The sequence below is a fragment of the Trachemys scripta genome, chromosome 6, assembly GCF_013100865.1.
Source record: "Trachemys scripta elegans isolate TJP31775 chromosome 6, CAS_Tse_1.0, whole genome shotgun sequence".
Classification (NCBI taxonomy): domain Eukaryota; kingdom Metazoa; phylum Chordata; order Testudines; family Emydidae; genus Trachemys; species Trachemys scripta.
In genome coordinates this window covers 93,087,506-93,107,674 of record NC_048303.1, presented here as the reverse complement: position 1 = coordinate 93,107,674, position 20,169 = coordinate 93,087,506, and the positions used below count along the sequence as shown (strand labels likewise).

Here is a 20,169-nt window from a genome sequence, read left to right as displayed (position 1 = left end):
CAATATAAAAGAGAAATTAACTTAGTTCTACCCTGACCTTGATGAAGTACCATCTCTCTCTAAATATAAGATTAACATTCCTGCAATAAGGAGTCGACTGTATTCAAAATCTCAGTGCTGTTGTTCAACAGAGTATAACTGATATAATACTATGGCACTTTTATATAGAAAGGAGTAGAATTACTTTTTTAATTTTAAAAAAATCAAGTTTTATCATTTTTCATTTTGTTTCTGTTTTCTTTATCCAAATTTCACCTGTTGAAAGCTCAGGTATATCTGAAGTTTGAATATATCCAGATTGAATATTTTTGATGGATGCTCCGATATAAGTTATAGGGCACTAAAATGTGCAAATTCTTATCAAAGTTGTCAAATTGTTTCTGAGTCCAAATTTGTGAACCAAAATTCATCGCAGCTCTGCTTTTGCATCTGAATCACCTATTGAAATCTGAGCTTAGTAGTAGTGGCAAAAAGTTGTTACTCTGATAGCTGCTTTATGTGAAACCAATTGGTGATCCTCATTGGCAGTCTCATTATGGAGATGAGTGAGGGAATCGATTTTTAGACCCTACACTCTCATTTTCTCCCCCTAACGGTGATCCTTTTAGGTTAGGGACAAAACACAGCTAAGGCAGCATGGAGAAGATTTCATTGTTGCAGACCCATTCTGTGGCTAAACAGAGGACTTCAGTTGCCAATGACGTCAATCTGGAACCTTTAATGAGCACTTAAAAAGACTAAGTTTAAAAAGAAATTAAAAAACCTGCTTATATATGTTATTATATTACATTTGATATTATAATTTAACATGTATATTGTAGTAGGGCCTAGAAGCTAACTAGGGTCAGGGTGCTATTATGTTAGGGAATATGAAATAACTTTTAAAAAATATATACAATATGTGTATGAGTCTCAGCTATGTGGTATTCTTAATTAAACATGTCTGTCTGGGAGTTATATTTCACTATTAAGTGCCTCAAAGGCTTCTTATTTCAAAGTCCCAGTTCTACTCTAAAAAGGGACTCTGTTAAAGTGATAACACGAGGGATCCATGTTTATTACCTTCAGTGATTCCATGCCACATTTGTTTCATGTAAAGTAAAACAATCTTCTGCTAACTGCCAGCCCTGCAGACCCATTCTATGAAATTGAGACCCACCTTAACTATACTTACCATACACCTCAGCTGGGTCTAAATTAGGAGTGAGGATTCATGAGCAGGAAGGGAACCCAACTTGATTCACAGACCCTAGTGGGATTTTGCTGGGGTGGCAGTTGCGGGGGGGATATACGCTGTTTGTAAACTGAGCAAATTTCATCTGGAGTCACTGAGAGACAATGGGTTTGAGTCAAGCCAAAATTTATACACCAGGGAGAAGGACAGCATTAAACAGAATGCTTTTAAACGGAGGCTAAACAGCCCATTTCCTAGGTACACCGGACATGCCTCCTCACTAGCCAGATCCACCCACTTTGTATTGGAAAGTTCCTTGCTAGCAGTCAACCACCAAAGACCTACAGCTCAGGTTGTGCCAATGGAAAGAAGCAAGCCATTCTGTGTGGCACACTTCAATGACATTTTTACAGTCACTTTCCAGAGCAGAATCTCACTCTAAATCAGCAGTCAAATGAATGGAATTGCCTTAATGAAGCTGAAAAAGATATTAACCAGTTTTCATGTCATTAAACATTTTCTGACTTGGGGAGGGGCATATTGAATTAATGCTGTTTCACCATTTGACAAAAGCATTGAAATAATGACAGAAAATGAGTCTGCTTTTCCAAAAGAATGTCTGCAATGGATTGGAGCAAGATACCTAGTCTGCAAGAAAAGCAAAAAAGACAAAACTGTCAAATAGAAAAATATTTGAGTTGGGGGTGAGAATGACTTATTGGGTGGTTGGGGAAAAATTATTGGGGAGCTGTAGAATAGAAACAATTTAATCAGAGTAATAGAAGTGCTGATCCAGTCTTCATCGTTAACTCATAGTTCTGTTGGTTTTTACAATTTAGGTTGGATTTCCACCAGGGGTAGTGAATATTGTGCCAGGTTTTGGACCCACAGCTGGAGCAGCAATTTCTCACCACATGGACATAGATAAAGTGGCTTTCACAGGCTCTACACAGGTATTATTCTGAATGCAAGTAACTATAAACTGGAGTGCTCTGATTTTCAGTAATGATTTAGTGTCTAGCTTGCTTTATGTAATTATTTTAACTTTTTCTTTTTTGGCTGCTGTTTTGTTAAACAAAGTCTGTGTAATGATTTGTTAGTTACTGAAAACTTCAAACATATCTAAACGATGTTTGTACTGTAGGAAGGCCTCTTCAAACAAAGGAATCCAATGAGATACAATTGGTTCTAATTTAGCAGCAGTACTATTTTAAAGCTTCTTTTTTAAAATATTATTCTCATATCTTTTTTGGGGGGTGAGGTTGTCTTAAAAATTTGAAAATGCAACAAATGGAACTTTCTACTATTTAATTTCAACAATGGCATTTTGGTAGGGAAAACCACCTGAAATCTAGGCCCAAATCTTGCAAAGATTTATGCATATGTGTGCACATGAGTGATCCTATTACAGTCAATTGGACTATTCACATGTGTAAAGTCAAACTTATGCATAAGTCTTTACAGGATGGGCCTCTGTTTAAATCAGGGGTTCTCAGACTGGCGGTCATGACTCCTCAGAGGGTTGTGAGGTTATTACATAGGGGGTCATGAGCTGTCAGCCTCCACCGCAAACCCTGCTTCACCTCCAATACGTATAATAGTGTTAAATATAAAAAAAGTGTTTTTAATTTATAAGGGAGGTTGCACACAGAGACTTGCTGTGTGAAAGTGGTCACCAGTACAAAAGTTTGAGAACCACTAGTGTAGATGATCACTAATGCCATAGGCCAGGGGTTGGCAACCTTTCAGAAGTGGTGTGCCGAGTCTTCATTTATTCACTCTAATTTAAAGTTTTGCTTGCCAGTAATACACTTTAACGTTTTTAGAAGGTCTCTTTCTATAAGTCTAGAATATATAACTAAGCTACTGTTGTATGTAAAGTAAATAAGGTTTTTAAAATGTTTAAGAAGCTTCATTTAAAATTAAATTAAAATGCAGAGCCCCCCGGCCAGGACCCGGGCAGTGTGAATGCCACTGAAAATCAGGTCGCATGCCGCCTTCAGCACGCATGCCATAGCTTGCCTACCCCTGCTTAGGCCTTTACCATGACATAAATGAGTGATGGCATTAATAACTCATATATCAAAGAAAATTTTCTTTGAGAAGAAAAGTGCATTTGATAATGTTTCCATTCAATAATTTAAAGAGGGGTTGCAGATAATTTCCCCAATCCTCACTTTGCAAAAAAGCGAGGATCTGAGCTAATAGTTGCCCAGTAAGGGCATTATTTAATTATACTGTATTTGTTTTCTGTGGGAGGTTTAAGAACACCAATGTTATAAGAGTGTGCCACACAAGAGTGTGAGTAAGAGACTGAATATATTTATCTATCAAGGGTGTAGCATCCAAAGGTTAACACACCTCTCATATGACAAGGGTCCATATCCACTGATTGCAATAGCTGCTTTTCCTCCCAGGAATCTCTAGGTCTGAGAAGAACCCCCACAGACCTTCGTAATGGAGATCAGTAAGGGGTTGGCAACATAATGCTTCCCATTAGCTGCTAGTTTGCAGCAGGTGGAGCTTCTCCAGAGCTTCTTACAGCTGACTGGTGCAGGGGAAGTGGAGGAAACCCCCAAACCCTGCAGTCATGAGAGACCAGGCCAGGAATCAATGACAATTCCTTCCCTCACAGAGTAACTTAGCAGCAAGAAAGAGCAGCTGTTCCTGGAAGCCAGAAGATCTAGGCACTATCAATTCCCACAAATTATCCAGCTGCAACGAAAGCCAACAGGACTCTACCGACTCTATCCCTCATACTGAAGCTGGCATCGCCACCCTACCTTCTCCAGTCCAGTTTGCAGGGGAGTCCCCTTAATAATGCAATAGGTGGAGGGGAAACAGAATGGTGTCATGGGCTGTGTCTGCCCTTCCCATATTCTCTAGTCCCCTCTGGGCCTCCTTACCTCATCCCACTGAAGAGGTAGAAGTTGGACCAGGAAAGAGTGGCCTGTGCAGACCGAGCTCCCCTCTCCACAGCTCCCCTCCCACATATGGTGTTTCAAAAGTCTTTCCCACTGCCTGGAGTAGAGGAAGGCTGCTTGAATGGGAGAAGGTGGGAGATCAGAGCCCTGGTGCCCTGTGACTGCAACTTTTCCTGCCCCCTATCTCAGAATGCCTGTGTTACAGAGGTGAGGGTGATGTTAGTGCTCAGTGCTGCTCCAAGACAGGCACATGATTGGTGAGGGAGGTGCTGTGTCCACGTGAGGGAGCCACAGAATAACCCTTCACAGATGCATTCATTAGTGGGACCTGGGCTTATCTCTGGTTTGAGGATGGGGGAATTCCTGGGGGACATAAAACTCAGGGACCCATCCCACCATCTGATCCCCCCAAAATGTTTTTTAATGATTCTCCTATTGGACAGTTACTAACCCAACCTTCACTTTTTGGGGAAAGTGAGAGCTGGGGATGGAACAACACTTTTAAGTTTTATGGGTTTTGTTATGAAAATGTTTAGATGAAATTCTCTTTTGTGCTACATTTTAGGTTGGCAAACTGATCACAGAAGCTGCTGGAAAGAGTAATCTGAAGAGGGTTACATTGGAACTTGGAGGGAAAAGTCCTAATATCATATTTGCGGATGCAGATTGTTAGTAGTTCTCTTTATCTTTTTTCCTGTTACAGCTACCTTCCTCTTTTGCTTCTTGGTCTTAGACAATGTATCCAAATCACTTTTGTTTTATTTCTTTTCTATGTGTACCACATTTTGCATTTGTCCAGTACCCGTGTGGGATCCTTCATTCTTTTCTAGTCATGCCTCACGACCTTTAACTTAATTTTCACTTAAAAATTGGAAAAAAGGATCTTGATCTGACATTCATGGAAGGACAGAACTTCTGTCAGTGTGTCAGCCCTTAGTAACGTGTGATAGTATCAGCTTTGGTTACAAAACTAGCTTCTGTTGTGAGATATAAATCCATGAGATTCTGGACCAATGGCAAGAGTGCTGCTAACTCAGGCAGATGGATAGCTGAAAGTTGATCATTTTCAGCTACCACAAATGAATGCTCCTTTTGGCACTGTTGACCCAGCATCATGAGAAAATGTGGAATGAAAATTCTGTACCATGTACTCAAAGGTGCACTTGTCTAAGTGTATCGTATTTAGATGTCTTTTGAATAGTAGCGTTGGATACATGTAAGCAGGTGATCATCTGTGCCTTAAAAGACCACTTAGTGGAAAGTTTTACAAATGAGGTGGCATGACAAAGGGAGGCAAGGCAGATTTTCCACATGTTCTGAGCATTCAAAACCAGTATATGTAGAGACGGTAAAGAAATGAGACTTGATTAAATATTCATTTCATTGCAGTGGACAATGCTGTGGAATCTGCACACATTGGTCTGTTCTACCATCAGGGTCAATGCTGCATAGCAGGCTCTAGGATTTTTGTGGAAGAGCCTATTTATGAAGAGTTTGTCCGCAGGAGCGTTGAGCGAGCTAAGAAAATTATCCTTGGTGATCCTCTGTCTTGTAATGCAAATCACGGTCCCCAGGTAAGTTATACTTCTCTAACTTTTTATGGTCCTGTAATGCTATGGCAAAGAGGCACTGGGATGAGGTGTACTCCCCACACTGGCCCTGAGAGGGTCTATTAGGCCCAATTAACCTATAGGCAGCACCTGGAGGAGCAGCCAGGGAGCAGGGAGTGATTAATCAGCTATGAGGCTCAACTGGATAGGAACAGGAGGGACCTGTATAAAGCCAGGTAGTTGGCAACAGAAGGAGGCTGTAGGGAAGTAGGCTGCAGTCACTCCTTCGGAAGAACAGAGGTGTGTTAGGACTATCGAGAATAGTCCACAGTTATTCCCTGGGAGGAGTGTTGGGAGTCTGGCAAACCCAAAGAGCGGGGAAGCCAGGAAGATAGAAGAAGGCTCAGAGGAAAAGCAGCAAGGAACAGGAGTGTAGACCTTGGCTGCTGTTTAGAGGGTCCCTGCGCTGGAACCCCGAGGAGAGAGTGAGCCCGGTTTCCCCTACCAGCCACTGGGGACATGACACAGGCCAGGCAGAGGACAGTGGACTGCCTGGGACAATTTGTTCTGGAAAGTCTTTGTTTCACCCTTTCACCCTGCCCCGGAAGGGGAAACACTCATAGTGACCTGGCTGGAGGGCTGGGTCACAAAGAGGAGACTGTGGTTCCTGGAGTGAGTGGGCCTCTGTGACAGGCACCACACTTTAAAATATATTCTATTATTAATTACTGTGATGGGTTGGATCACAGAAACCCCCTTGGGACTGCCAACCGATGTGCTGAGACTACCTCTAAGCCTATTTTCCCTCGCAGCTTGGTACTTCAGTGCTCTGCCTGGTTTGAGCCAGACACGCTAGCCTGTTACAAACCCAGACCCAGGTCTGAACAATGTCTCCCAAAAGCTGCAGGCTTAACTGAAAACAGCTTAAGAAGTGTTCCTGTCTCTAGCATTCAGATGCCCAGCTCCCAATGGGGTCCAAACCCCAAATAAATCTGTTTTACACTGTATAAAGCTTATACAGGGTAAACTCCTAAATTGTTCGCCCTCTGTAACACTGATAGAGAGATATGAACAATTCCCCCCACACACCAGGTACACAAGTACACAGCCAATATTCATAACTTCAAATACAAAAATGATACATGCATACAAATAGGATGAATATATTCAGTAGATCATAACTTGCAGAGATATGTTACATGGCATATGTAGCATAAAACATATTCCAATGATGTCATATTTACATTCATAAAGCGTTATGGGGTGCAACATCACAAATTAGAGTCCTGGAGAGGATTACATACCAGGAGACGGGCATTTTATGCCTTACTATCTTTAAGTAAAGGTTCTTGGGCAACATACTTCACCTCCTTGTCTCAGTTCCCTCTTCTATAGAATAGGGATAATACTATAATACCTACCCACCCCATAAAGTGCTTTGAGAAAACTCAGATGAAGGCCATTGTAGAAGTTCAAATTATTATTACCCATCTATACTAATCAGAGACCTCTAACAATAATATATTTAAGTATTACCACTGTATTATAAGTGAACAACTGTGCAGAAGTCAGTTACTGATATTTTCCCCACTCCTCCAAGGCTCTTGTGCTTCCAGTTCTGCTCCCCAAACTATTGCAAATTTTAAACACATTGTATCACAATTTGGTGGTGACCCATTTTGCTCTGCAGAACCTTAGCCTGTTACATAAATAACCAATTAAGCATATTTTAAAATATAACATTATGCAACTGATAAGGATTCTTTTTAGGTTACTTTATAGAGCTGTTAGATTGTTCCTTATCTAAAGTCTGACTAAAATGGGAGCAGGCACTGTAGGGTATGTACTGTAAATATACTTTTTTTACTCACTGTGTACCTGCTCCTTATAGAATAAAAGTATCTTCTTAGAGATGATAAAACTAGAGCTGAGCAAAGAAAACTCCCCAAAATTAATGGTTATAAAATGTTCCTCTTCCTGGCAACTGTACTGACACTTGGAATAATCAAAGACATCACAAAAAAATGGAAAAATACATCCAAAACCATTCTAGCTGGGGAGTTTGAAAGGTGTATCCTGTTAGTGAAGTAACAACCATATCCTGGGTTGAATAAACACCAAGGAATGTGGTGTTCATAACACTGAACTTCAGGGAATTAAGGTGTGTGTGTGTTTCTTAGTCTAGTGTGTGACTAATACTAAGCTAACATGAAGCCACCCTCATGTTATTGTTGCTGTACTGAGTTTAAAATTAAGTACTCCTGCTTGATATGAAAGAGGAAAACAAACCTACCACAATCAAAAGGACTGGTCAAACTGCTGAAAGGTACATTTCTGAAAAGGTTTAAAAGGAAAATAAAAAAACCTTTTCTTCCCACTCCCACCATGTCCCTTTCTTGCCCTCATTTTCATTCTCAGCTCACCAGCACCCCTTATCTTCCTCCCAGGCCAGCAGAACTTTTATCCCCAGAATCACTATACTATACTATTGCTTACACTGTTTTTCAAAACTGAATTGAAAAAGGGATGATGGACTGGATTCAGCTGGACATGGTGAACAACAGTTACACACATTCAGGACAGTAACTACAGTATTGTTTAGTAATTATTTCAAACCCTTCCCTTTTTTCTGTAAGTCCCTATTTTCGACCTCTTCTCAGTCCAAAAGGCAGCAGCAGTTTGTGATGCAGCCGCTTCTTTCACCTCACCAAGAGCTCCAATTGAAATATTGACATTTTTTGTACTGGAAAGTGAGTTAAAAGTGACGGGTGGGCCAGACCCTGGAGTTGAAAGAGTAGCTGTGCACTTTGGGGGAGGAGGTAGCTTAAAACTCTTACTTTTAGTTCTGCCCATTTCCCTTCTACTCTAGCTGCCTCTCTTCATTCTCTCATGCTGCTTTTATTTTTCTTGTTTCTCCTCCCCCATATCCATTAAATATAATGAGCACGGGATGTGTGTGTTTTGTTCTTTACATTATTGAGGTACCAGGACCAAGATTTTGCAAAGTGCGTGCTTAAAATTTGTAAGTCCATTTTTAGGTACCCTAAGAGGTCTAACTTTGAAAAGTTCTGAGCACCCAGCAGCTCCCATATAGGCCACTTATTTTGGTGTCTGAGGGACCCAGTTTGGAAAATCTTGGTTCCACTGGAGATTTGTGTGCAGATGTGATGTCATTAAAAGGACCCAATCAGAATGTAGACAATCGGTGTCTCCAGCTAATCTCTAACATGTAGGAGACACAGGTTCATTTTATTTTAGTTTTTTTAATTGACCTGCTAGAGAAATGTTCCCTCTTTAGCCCAATACCCAGGATTGGCAAGATTGCTATCTGAGATTCTATATGCAAAAGTCTTATCATTTCCAAGAGTGTTATCAAACAACCATGTAAGGCTAAGAATGAGAGCTTTATTCCATAGGGAAGCGGAGCTTCCCAGCTTCTCTTTGAAACTTGTCTCTTATACTGGAAGGGCCTGGTCATGACACTTTCATTTCTATTGTCAATGTTATGACACTTGATGTTATTTTGGGAGGTACTGCACAGTGGTACTCATGGGAGCACACTATATCATCATATATTCATTCATATGTACATGCACATTGACTCACACATTATCATCACTTATTATTATTTGGGTATTACAATAGGGCCCAGAGGCCTCTATCAGATTAAGGCTCCATTGTGCTGGGTGCTGTCCAAACAAATAGTACGAAACAGAGTCTTTCCTGAACAGCTTACAATCTAGTTTACATTATAACTGAAGTCCCCAAAGAGTTAATTTGGAAAGTGGACACAACTGCCAGCTATTTCAATTCAATATTTTCTATTCTTCATGATGTTGCACATATCAAAGATATTTTTCCCATGAGGATAACAGTAACCTTGTATATCTATTGGGTACAATAAGGCAGTTTCTTAAAAGTATAGTGGGTGGCCAAGGTAGGAAAACAGTTAGACTTCAATCCTCTTAAATATTTCAAGCTTTTCTCATAGCTTTTATTGAACCATTGGGTAGGTTGGAACCTTACAAAATAGACTGAAATGACCCAGGGTTCTCCAAAGCCTTTTAAAAATACTGTTTTATGGGAATGAATGTGATAATACTAGAGCTGATTAAGCTGAAGTGTTTGGCCTCCCGCCTTGTCCTTCTGTTTGCTTAGTCAACTCTCTGGTCCCCTTCTCTACTGTGTGGAAAAGGGATGAGGTGCAAAACATCCATGGTGAATTATGATATCAGACCACAAAGAATGAAAAAGAAGAAAAACTGCTTCCCAGATAAACTTTTCTGTGTATACTTTATTAGCTAAAGAGTTTACTTATTACTAAACTAAGTAAGAGTTTACTTAGAAACTCTACCAGTAAGGTTTCAAAACATAACCCTGATAACTGTAAACAATGGTTTTAGCAGTTGACAATTTTAAGAACTGGACAAATCGTGTGAGTATTACAGTGAGATTTGGCTTGAAGTCAAATTCTGTAGCAAGAGTTTAGTTGTCACCTCAGCTCTCTAAAGTACTGTACATATCATCTTAAGCAAGAAGATAGAACTCCCTTCCCCCCCTCAGCAAAATGATATAATAATGGGCAAAACTGCGCAATAAGAATGCTGATAAATGCTGGGCAAAAGTAAACAGTGTGCCTAACTGAAATTAATCAATGGGAGTTTTGCCACTAACTTCATTGGGACCAGGATTTCACTTTGAGTGTTGTGCTGTCCAGAGTAAGGACCCTATCTACACTAATGGATAGGGGTAACCATACTCATGGGAGTAGTCTTTCATTGTCTTCATGACTGGGTGTTTGTAGGGCTGAACCCCAAAAACACGCAGAAAAAAAATCACAAAGAAAATGGACAAGATAGGAAGGTTCTCAACCTATAAGAAACAGGTTGTGTTGTTGGTTTTATATTTTGAAACATATACAGAGTTACTTGTCCATTCCTTTCTGTAGGGAAATTTTGTACAATAGAGTGTTTATTTTGCTGCCACAATAATAACTTTCTAACATGGTCCAACTCTATTTTCTGTTATCAACTTTGCCATTTTGTTGGGAATGGCTTGTCTCAGTTGCATTCCCATTGTAAATGCCTGTTCCTTCCACATCTTGCTCGGATGGACCTGCCAAGTTGATATATGCTTGGTGTTGCTTGCATTTGTTTTTGGTGTAACACGATAAACAAACTGCCATTGAAGCTCAATGCCAACAGTTATTCTGTATTCCAGCAACTTCCAGTCATAGAACAAAATTAAATAGTACTGAATTCAAATTCTGCTGTGTTTTCTCCCTCTACTAGTGTTAGTAGAAGAGTGTGACCAATCCAGCAGTTTTTGGGAAGGCTTGCCGGTATATTTGATCCCAAACAATCTCACTGACGTCAGTGGGTGCTAGATCGGGCCCTACATTAGGATTGCAGGATCAGTCTCAGTGATGCCAACTTGCATGGGCCAACAGTAATCCCACAGATTTCAGAGTACAGACAGAAGTCTGCAATTAATGTATTTTATAAAGGAGAATCTTTATTTTTTATGCAATTAGAATATCAGCTCGTTTAGAACATTTAACCCTTTGTACTGTGCTTATATTTCTAATTACTGATATACCGGTATATGTTCTGGATACATTTCTAAGAATGCTGAATTTGTTCATCATGTTAAGTACTCCACACATATACCAGTATATGGGAAAAGCCTGTAAAGTTTTGAGAAGTTTAAAGACGAAAAAATTTATGGGGCATGCCAGCTGTTTCATTTCAACATGTAAGGTTTAATGAAGCTACAGCATTGTTAAGGAGCGATTAATGGGTTGGGAAGGGATTGCTATCAGTACATGCTACTTTTATCCCTCCTGCAATATATTTTCATTTAGATTAATGAGGAGCAGTTTCATAAAATCCTCGACCTAATTGAGAGTGGGAAAAAAGAAGGAGCCAAACTGGAATGTGGAGGAGGTCCATGGGGAGACAAAGGTTACTTCATCCAGCCCACGGTTTTCTCTAATGTTACAGATGATATGCGCATCGCCAAAGAAGAGGTAAATAAATTCATGACAGTCTGTACTTTCACACGCAGTTCTCTGCTTAAATGTCTGTACAAAACATCCATTTAAAAGGTTAATTTAGTAGATAAAATTTTTCACAATAAATCTTTCATTTTAGGTTGGTTCCATTTAGTATCTCTTTCTTAGTTACTTACATTCGCTTAGTCAACTCAATGAAATGTGCTGGAAAAGGAGAATAATCTGCCTGGCTAAAAAAGGTTCCAGTTAGAGTCTATATGAGACAACAGGTACAGTGGTTGGAATTGTTAGTTACATCAAGTTACATCACCCTATACTGCCAGAGCTAAGGTAACACATAACAGAGAAAACAAATCTTTCAGGGACAGCTTGTGAACCCTTTGATGAGCAGCTATTTGCTGCAATAGTCCCATTGACTTCAGTGGAACTATTCTGTTGAGTAGCTGCACCCCCATGGGTTCACAATTTGGCTGTCAGTAAGATTAACTTAAAGGGAATAAAAAAGCCCTGGTGCCTCTAGAATGAATGCTGAGGGTCCAGGCGCAACAGGAGAGTGGTTTAAAATAACCTCTCAGTCAAATAGATTTGAAAGCTGTTTTGGAACGTTTGTTTGTTTGTTGTCTAGAAGTCAGGTGGGAAATCTCACAGAAATATACTTCCTCACCAGATTTACTGGTTTCCGTTAGAACATCACTCCCACAAGGATAGCTTCTCTGTTATCTGCACTGATCTAGACGAAACCAGGATGGGCAAAGACAATTTAAAAATGTTCAAGTTTAATTTACAGTTTTGAACCTCAGAGGTTGACTTTCAATTTTAATTGGGAGGCGGGGGGGAGGGGATGTTCAGGTGGCTGCTTCCTTTATCCAAACCAATTCATATACCCTTACTTGCAAAATTAGGACTAGATGCTGCTGCTAGTAAAGTCATGCACAAATCTCCCATTCATTTCAGTGGGAGCAAGACTGAGCCTATGTAGTACTAGTCTCCTATCCCTAGTTACAGAAGTACTAACTAGTGCAGCATTGCAATTTCTGGCTGAGAACACAGAGCTGAATTAATTGCCCAATGACAGAAGAAGAGCTGAGTCTAATGAAATATTTTCCTGTATAATAGTTAACACCCAGAAGGAGAGTAGAATTAGTTATTTTACTTGGCTTCCTTGTTTAGTTGTGCAGGCACTTGTGGAGATAAAATGCTAATAAAAGGTTTATGAGAGGAAAAGCTGAATGTCTTTTTCAATTTTAAAAATGGAGTTGACAAAAAAATAAGTAATTTAAGAGTTCACTGGAACACTGAACAGATCTGGTAACATTCTGTAACTTCATGTTAGATGATCTTCTGTTTCTCTTTAATTATTTTCATGTTTACAATCATCTTACTTTAATTAATTGTAGACTCCATATTATTCTAACTTCACTTGCACTTAGGATAGTACTGAACATTTAGTTATCATGCCCTAAAGTCTATTTTCTTGATTTGACTAATAACATAGGAATAAGACTCATCTGACAGAAATAAATACTTTTGAAATAAATTATTTCAAACAGTAAACCATGCTGAAGTTTTCACAGATTTTAACTTTTTTTTTTCCCGGATGTGAAATAGATTTTTGGGCCAGTGCAGCAAATCATGAAGTTTAAAACTGTAGATGAAGTGATCAAGAGGGCAAACAATACTCAGTATGGATTAGCAGCAGCAGTTTTTACCAAAGACCTTGATAAAGCATTGACATTTGCAACTGCTCTTCAGGCTGGAACAGTATGGTATGTAACAATGATTTAATTATCCCTCATTGATAATATTTATAAAGTAGCCTATGCTGAAATAGTAGGCCATTTCAACAACACTTTATTGCGTGACTTACTATATATGTTTTTCTTCTAAACCTTTCTGAACTCTAGGGAGGCAGATTCTGTCCCCTTGCCCTCCAATACCTCATTTGTTATTATGTAGTATTTCTCATGAATCTGCCCGTTAGAAAGTCCAGGTGACTTGATGGACTCTTCATACACAATACTGTGGTAGCACAATATAAACTTAACCGAGAGTCCTGTGGCACCTTTAAGACTAACAGATGTATTGGAGCATAAGCTTTCATGGGTGAATACCCACTTCATCAGATGCATGTCAAACTCAGTTCATAAAACTCAGTTTCCCACGTTACCTTAAAAAGCCCATTCTCTTAAAATGCTTCAGACATCAACCTTGGTGGAGTGGCACCCTGGGGATGAGCTGAATGGAGAGAAAGACTCAAATAATTAATGCAGTTCTCCCCATTGAGAGTTGCCCTGGTGCACCAGTAAAGTGGCACATGGTAGTGAAAGGGGTAGACAGATTTTTCAAGGACCCAAAGCCTGGCCTTATTTTGTGTTAGATCTTAAACACCACACAATTAGCACCAGTCCCCTGTCCACTAAGATTTGTATTCTTTTGTGAATAATGTATGGTTACTGGTAAACCAAACAAATGCACCTTCTTACAAAAGTAATTTTAGGGTTTTGATTCAAGAGTAAGTATTTTTCTTTAGGTTATTTAAAATTGTATAAACCCTTTAGCGAGAGAGACAGTGTGGCACATCCCAGTAGTCAATAACCAAAAACATTTAAAGAGACTAATTTAAATAAAAATATTTTCTTGTCTCAAATAAATGTTGTTCTCCGTGGAAATCTGTTTTCTTCCTAATCCTCACTTGCCAATGTTGAAGTCAGTGGGACCTGGCAGTGAAAGAGAAGGGAATTAGAAGATGTAGAAATGAAGAATCCCTCAGTTGAAAATTCTGGAGGACTGAGTCAATTAATCAATTGAACCAGTAGAAGGCTCCCTCTGCCCACACTATTAATTCTGCTAGTTTCCAGCCCTATTAACAATTTTTGCCATAGGTAATTACACTTCTACTGAGGTTTCTTGTCCTCAACAGCAAATAATATAGTGTAGTGGAACTGTCATGCAGAATCCAACAGAATATCCTGAGTGAATAGTGAAATGACCCTAGATTTTGTTTCTGAGAACAAACCTGAAAGACACTGACTGTTCCTTGGGCTCTGAAAAATGGTGCCAGAACTTCACAGATTTTCAATAGGGGGAAGATTTGTTATAGTTGTCAGTTACAAATACAAAATCATCATTATCCCTTGAAGACCCTAAATTTGTAGTACAAATCCAATATCTACTACTGCAAATGCAAGTATTACTGTTTCACTGAAGTATGAACGACATACCTGGTAAGTATATTTAAGATCTTCAGCTGGTGGAAATCACCATAGCTCTACTGAAACCAAAGGCACTATACTGATGTTCACCAGCTGAGAATCTGGCCCATGATGTGTAAAGTCATCTTTCTTTTTCAGGGTTAACTGCTATGGTGCAGCATCTGCTCAGTGTCCTTTTGGAGGATTTAAAATGTCAGGAAATGGACGAGAACTGTAAGTAATGCTTCAGATCTGTAAACTAGGGTTTAGCTGCATGACATTCCCAGGAATTCTAAAACTCAACTTTGGGGGACCACTTTTACCATTTCTCACTAAAACGCTTTACCTAGTGTCTCTAGTGTCATACATTTCAGCTAAAGTTCAGAGCTTTCCTGTTATTACATATAGCATCAGGCAAATCATTTCATAAATGTCAGTAATTAAATTATTGACACTGTAGCCAGTGTCTCAAAGCATGAGCACTTGTGGTGAGGTATAAGGGCTCACATGTATATGCAAAATTGGTATTTGTGGGTGCAGTTTTCCATTTAGCATGCACACAGGAATATTTTCATGCAGTTACCTGAATGCTCCTGTATAATTTGTGGATTCCACTTTGGGTGCTCAGTTTTTGAAAATTCAACCCATCCTGCATATTATAACTAGTGAGGCACAAATTTCAAAAGTTTTGGAGGTTCATTTTAGTTTAGATGAACGTTTCCAGGTTTGCAGGTTTATGGCAACATTTTTAAATTGCTTCCCAGTTCCACTTTACTCAAAAGTATCCACAGAAATAGCCTTTCACAGTCTTCCAGTCCTTCTACCTCTGGTTTTGACCCAAACCACAAAGTGGAAAGGTGCATACAAATGAAAAGCGAACCGACTCTTTTGAATCTCTGAAGTTTGGTTCATATTCCTTTTGGATCACTTGTTGGTTTATCTGAGCCAGCTCACTCATTCCCACTTGTAATATTAGCAAATGTGATGAGTCATGTAATGAGTAATATCATGAAACACCTGACATCATGTAAGCCTGTGGCATTAAATAGCATTATGCCTTCTGATTTTCAGAACATACATTGAGAGCAGCCATTTGCATGTTTCTAAAGAACACCAATATATCACAGCAGCAATGTTCCATCTACATTAATTTGTTAACTGAAGGGTAAAGCCAAAACAATAAATATTTTCCCTTTCATTAAGTCTCATGATAGATACTTGCATCGAAAAACAGAATTAATTTGATAATAACATATGTACAGGTGTACTGCATCTGAGTTAATGCTCTCGTTCTAGAGAGAACGAGAAGGATTTTTCAAAAGCGCTCAGTATTGGCCTCAATCTGCTCCTTTTGGCAAAACTCCCATTAATGTTGAAGGGAACAGCTAGGCACTTTTGAAAATCCCACCCAAAGTGAACAAATGATGATTTAAGCTATTGCTATCAAAGACTGTTTTAAATTTGGTATGTGTCAAATACCTGAGGCAGCCATTTCTGAACCACTGTCTTTAGAAACCACTCTTTTTTCCCCCTTCCAGAAATCAGGAGATACATACAGTTATTATAGAATGATTTCACCACTGGAAATTGTACAAAAATAATGTAAACACTGGTATTCTCTATAATAAGGGTTTTTAAGGAAGTTGAGCATCTAATTCCCATTAGTGCCTTTGAAAATCTCCTCCCTCATGTTGTGTAGGAGTGCATCATCAAAGTTAATGGAGTGACATAAAAGGACAATCAGGAGGCAACATTTCCATTGGCTTGGGTGTCTAACGTGGGAATCTGAGTCATAAGTAAACCAAACATGAGCGAGAGAGAGAATGAGAATTTATGGAGAAAAGTCATATGGAAAAGAATAAAATTTTATGTTATATTTAGACTCATAGACTTTAGGGTCAGAAGGGACCATTATGATCATCTGGTCTGACCCCCTGCATGCTGCAGGCCACAAAACCGTCCCTACCCTTCCCTTGATTCTGCTGATGAAGTCCCCAATCCTGTGTTTTAGTGACTTCAATTGGCAGAGAACCCTCATGCTAGCGATCCCTGCCCCATGCTGCGGAGGAAGGCGAAAAACCTCCAGGGCCTCAGCCAATCTACCCCGGAGGAAAATTCCTTCCCGACCCCAAATATGGCGATCAGCAAGACCCCGAGCATGTAGGCAAGAGTCACCAGCCTGACCCTTGTTAGCCATTATACTATTTACCTTCCATAACTCTGTATTCCTCAGCTAATATGTTTTACCATTAAACCATTCCCTCCATAAACTTATCTAACTTAATCTTAAAACCAGACAGGTCCCTTGCCCCCACCGTTTCCCTCGGAAAGTCGTTCCAATAAACCTTCGTCTAATTTCAAGCCTAAACTTCCCCACGGCCAGTTTATAGCCATTTCTATACACAACATTTGGCAAAAACATTTTCAAGGAGTGGACACACAAATAAGTAAATGTGTGATAAATAACACAGTGAACAAGAAAGTAAATGTGCCAGGCTATATCTAGAACTAAAGCTAAAAGAAAACTTAGAAGGTAACCATTACAGTGAAGGTTATACAATTTTGCGGTTACAAAGTAAATAAATGAATGCTATGAATGTCCAAGTTGCCTTGTGAAAGTAATCTCAGTAAAGGATTTCTCAGTGTAGGATCCTGATAGTTGATAAATCTCAGCTTTTCTCATAACCATACTATTAAGTATTCATATAGGAGCCAAGATATAATTAGATTGTAGCAAGGTCTAGCTTAATATGCTATAAAACAATCAATTATGTCTAGACAGTATGGCATAAAATATATAACATCTAGGTAACTTGAAATTAAAGCATACAGGTCCATCCTGATTTCACAATGTGAAATTTAAAGGGCCATCATGACAGGTTAAGGGTCAGTCTGATTTAACTTTGTTTCCTGACTTCTGTTGGTTTATGTCAAAGCCTGAACAATATTTAAACATAATGTTGTATACAATTTCTTCACTAACTAAAAGTTCCCATAATGGTTTAATTATGTGTTTCATTCACCTGAGAATAAGAATCTTAGGAAAATTCAGACAGCTGAGGAAGGCCCTGCAAGGGGACTCTGTAAGCATGCAGGTGTATGTTGTGACAAGTTCCTGATTTGGGGCTCAGAAATGCAGTTTAAAGATGTGCTAAATTGCTTCAGTAACATTGTTTCATACCAAAATGGAAGTCCTTCGACACATTTTTCCTGGGAAGCAATTGCTTTTGTGTTGAAAATAGCATCCAGCAGTAGCCTAGCTATACTGAAAACTTCCAAGGTGACCAAGAAAATGTGGCCAGTTGCACAGTACTATAACAGATCCATTCTGAGACATCACTAATATGATCAGCATTGCAGCGAGTGCTATTGTTGTTTCTCGTTTATCTAGGGGAGAATATGGCATTCACGAATATACAGAAGTTAAGACTGTCACAATCAAAATTCCACAGAAGAATTCATAATGTTGCTTCAGGGCGGAATTTAGCATCTTCAAAATGCTAAGCAAATCTGCAAAGGTTAATTGTGTTGTGAAAATTTTTACATCCCAAATTATTCATTAACTTGCAAATAAGGAATTTGCTTACGTTAACATGATTGAGATTAATGTAGAAACTTTACATGTAATTAACTGAGAAAGGAACATTTTAATGCCTGGAACATAGCGAACAAATTTTGAAATTCTTATTGAGAAAGAACTATTTTTTTCAATGGGAGATATCTGTAGTGCTATGAAAATGTCTTTTTTTTCTCCATACATACAGCTTGTGCAGTTTGATTTAATGTGCTATTCTAAATATTAGATGGCAAGCTGGCTTTACATTTCAGGACCTTTGCAAAAGCACTTACAAATTACTATCAAATCGATATTCTTCTCTGTCTCTTTGGAAAATCATAGATTTGCTCTGGATACATATCTAAGAATGCTGAATTTGTTTATCATGTTAAGTACTCCACACATGTAATCTGGATGTAAACCTTATTAAAATCTACCTTCAAATCTAATATTGTTTCTTTTACTGACATTTAAAATGGCAGTAGTGTGTACTGTACAGTGCTCAGTGAACTTTGGATGCTACAGAATAGGCAGTACTCTCAACTAAATGTGCTTAAGTCATTAGAAATATATTAAGTTGGCTCTAGGAAAGCCTAATTCTTTGACAATGTTACTTATAGAAGAAAACTGTAACAAATACATAGGTATACAGAGACCAGGATAATCTGAGTCCAGCATTTAGGGTATGTCTACACTTAAAAGTGGAGGTGCAAATTGCAACTTGAGGTGACATACTCAAACTAGCTCTAATTGAGCTGCCATGCTAAAGAGAGAGTTTAGCCATGCAGTGGGAGGGGCTAGCTGCCCCCAAATAAGGACTTCAGTCATGAACATGGTATAAACCCCTAGAAAGACAGACAAGAAGTAGAAGCAGGGTTCCTTTGGGGTGGTACACCTGCATTATCTCTCTGTCCTGTTTCTCTTCTCCACTTTGTGTACACACACACACCCCTCAATGTTTTTCTCCAACTGTTCTCTTTAACCTCATCTCTCCATTATTTCCCCTCCTCTTCTTCCTGATCCCTCTTGTTGTTCTTCATCTCCTTCTCTCAGCCTCCCTTGCCCCTATTTTTACTCTCACACAATAGGGCTCCTCGTACTATGTGGTGGAAGCACAGTGTGTTGATATTATCATACAGCACCTCTGCCCACACCCTCCCACTGCAGGCTGCCTGCAGCAACCCCAGCAGGCACTAGCTAGACCTGGAGTTGCACTGTGCGGCACAGAGAGTGCTGCAACAGCACAGACCCACTATCAGAGATGCTTAGTGGTCCTAGACCCTGCTGAAGTCAAGACCCAGGGCAGTTGCACTGGCTCTCCCTCCCCAATGACAGCCCTACAACTATAGTCTGTCCATTAGCCAGGATATGGTACATTAGTAAACAGAAAATATGTACAATACAGAGGCTGTTGCACTGTACAGAATGGAAGAGGATTTTATTTATTAGGGGTGTATCTACATTGGAGTGTAAGCCCAGGGCCTGAGCTCAAACTCAAGCCTAACTCCCCTTTTGTCTATACACAAATCATGCTAACCCAGGGCTCAGACCAGGATTCTAATGAGGTGGATGGTCTGAGCTTGAATCAAGCCAAGACCCTGGGTTTGAGCCCTATTGCTTTGCACTGTAGACTCAGCCCTACTGGACTCTTGCTCTGGAAGTCTGCCAAAAGTATCCCACAGGTCAATTTTCTTTGTCCTTTACACAGTCAAGTTTGGTGTACTGTCAAGTTTTCCCACACTGCACCACAAACAAAGGGCT

At 39.4% G+C, this 20,169-nt stretch overlaps 1 protein-coding gene across 1 annotated transcript in view; it reads left to right on the top strand.

Moving 5' to 3' along the window:
* The window catches only part of ALDH1A1 (aldehyde dehydrogenase 1 family member A1), a 46,498-nt gene extending 27,641 nt beyond the window's left edge, over positions 1–18,857 (top strand). Inside the window, exons 7-13 of the mRNA XM_034773729.1 lie at positions 2,014–2,127; positions 4,664–4,766; positions 5,488–5,672; positions 11,512–11,676; positions 13,270–13,427; positions 15,012–15,086; positions 18,244–18,857. Coding sequence (XP_034629620.1) covers positions 2,014–2,127; positions 4,664–4,766; positions 5,488–5,672; positions 11,512–11,676; positions 13,270–13,427; positions 15,012–15,086; positions 18,244–18,316 — 873 coding nt within the window. The 3' untranslated portion in view covers positions 18,317–18,857. The remainder of the gene's footprint in view (positions 1–2,013; positions 2,128–4,663; positions 4,767–5,487; positions 5,673–11,511; positions 11,677–13,269; positions 13,428–15,011; positions 15,087–18,243) is intronic.
* The last annotated feature ends 1,312 nt before the right edge of the window (positions 18,858–20,169 follow it).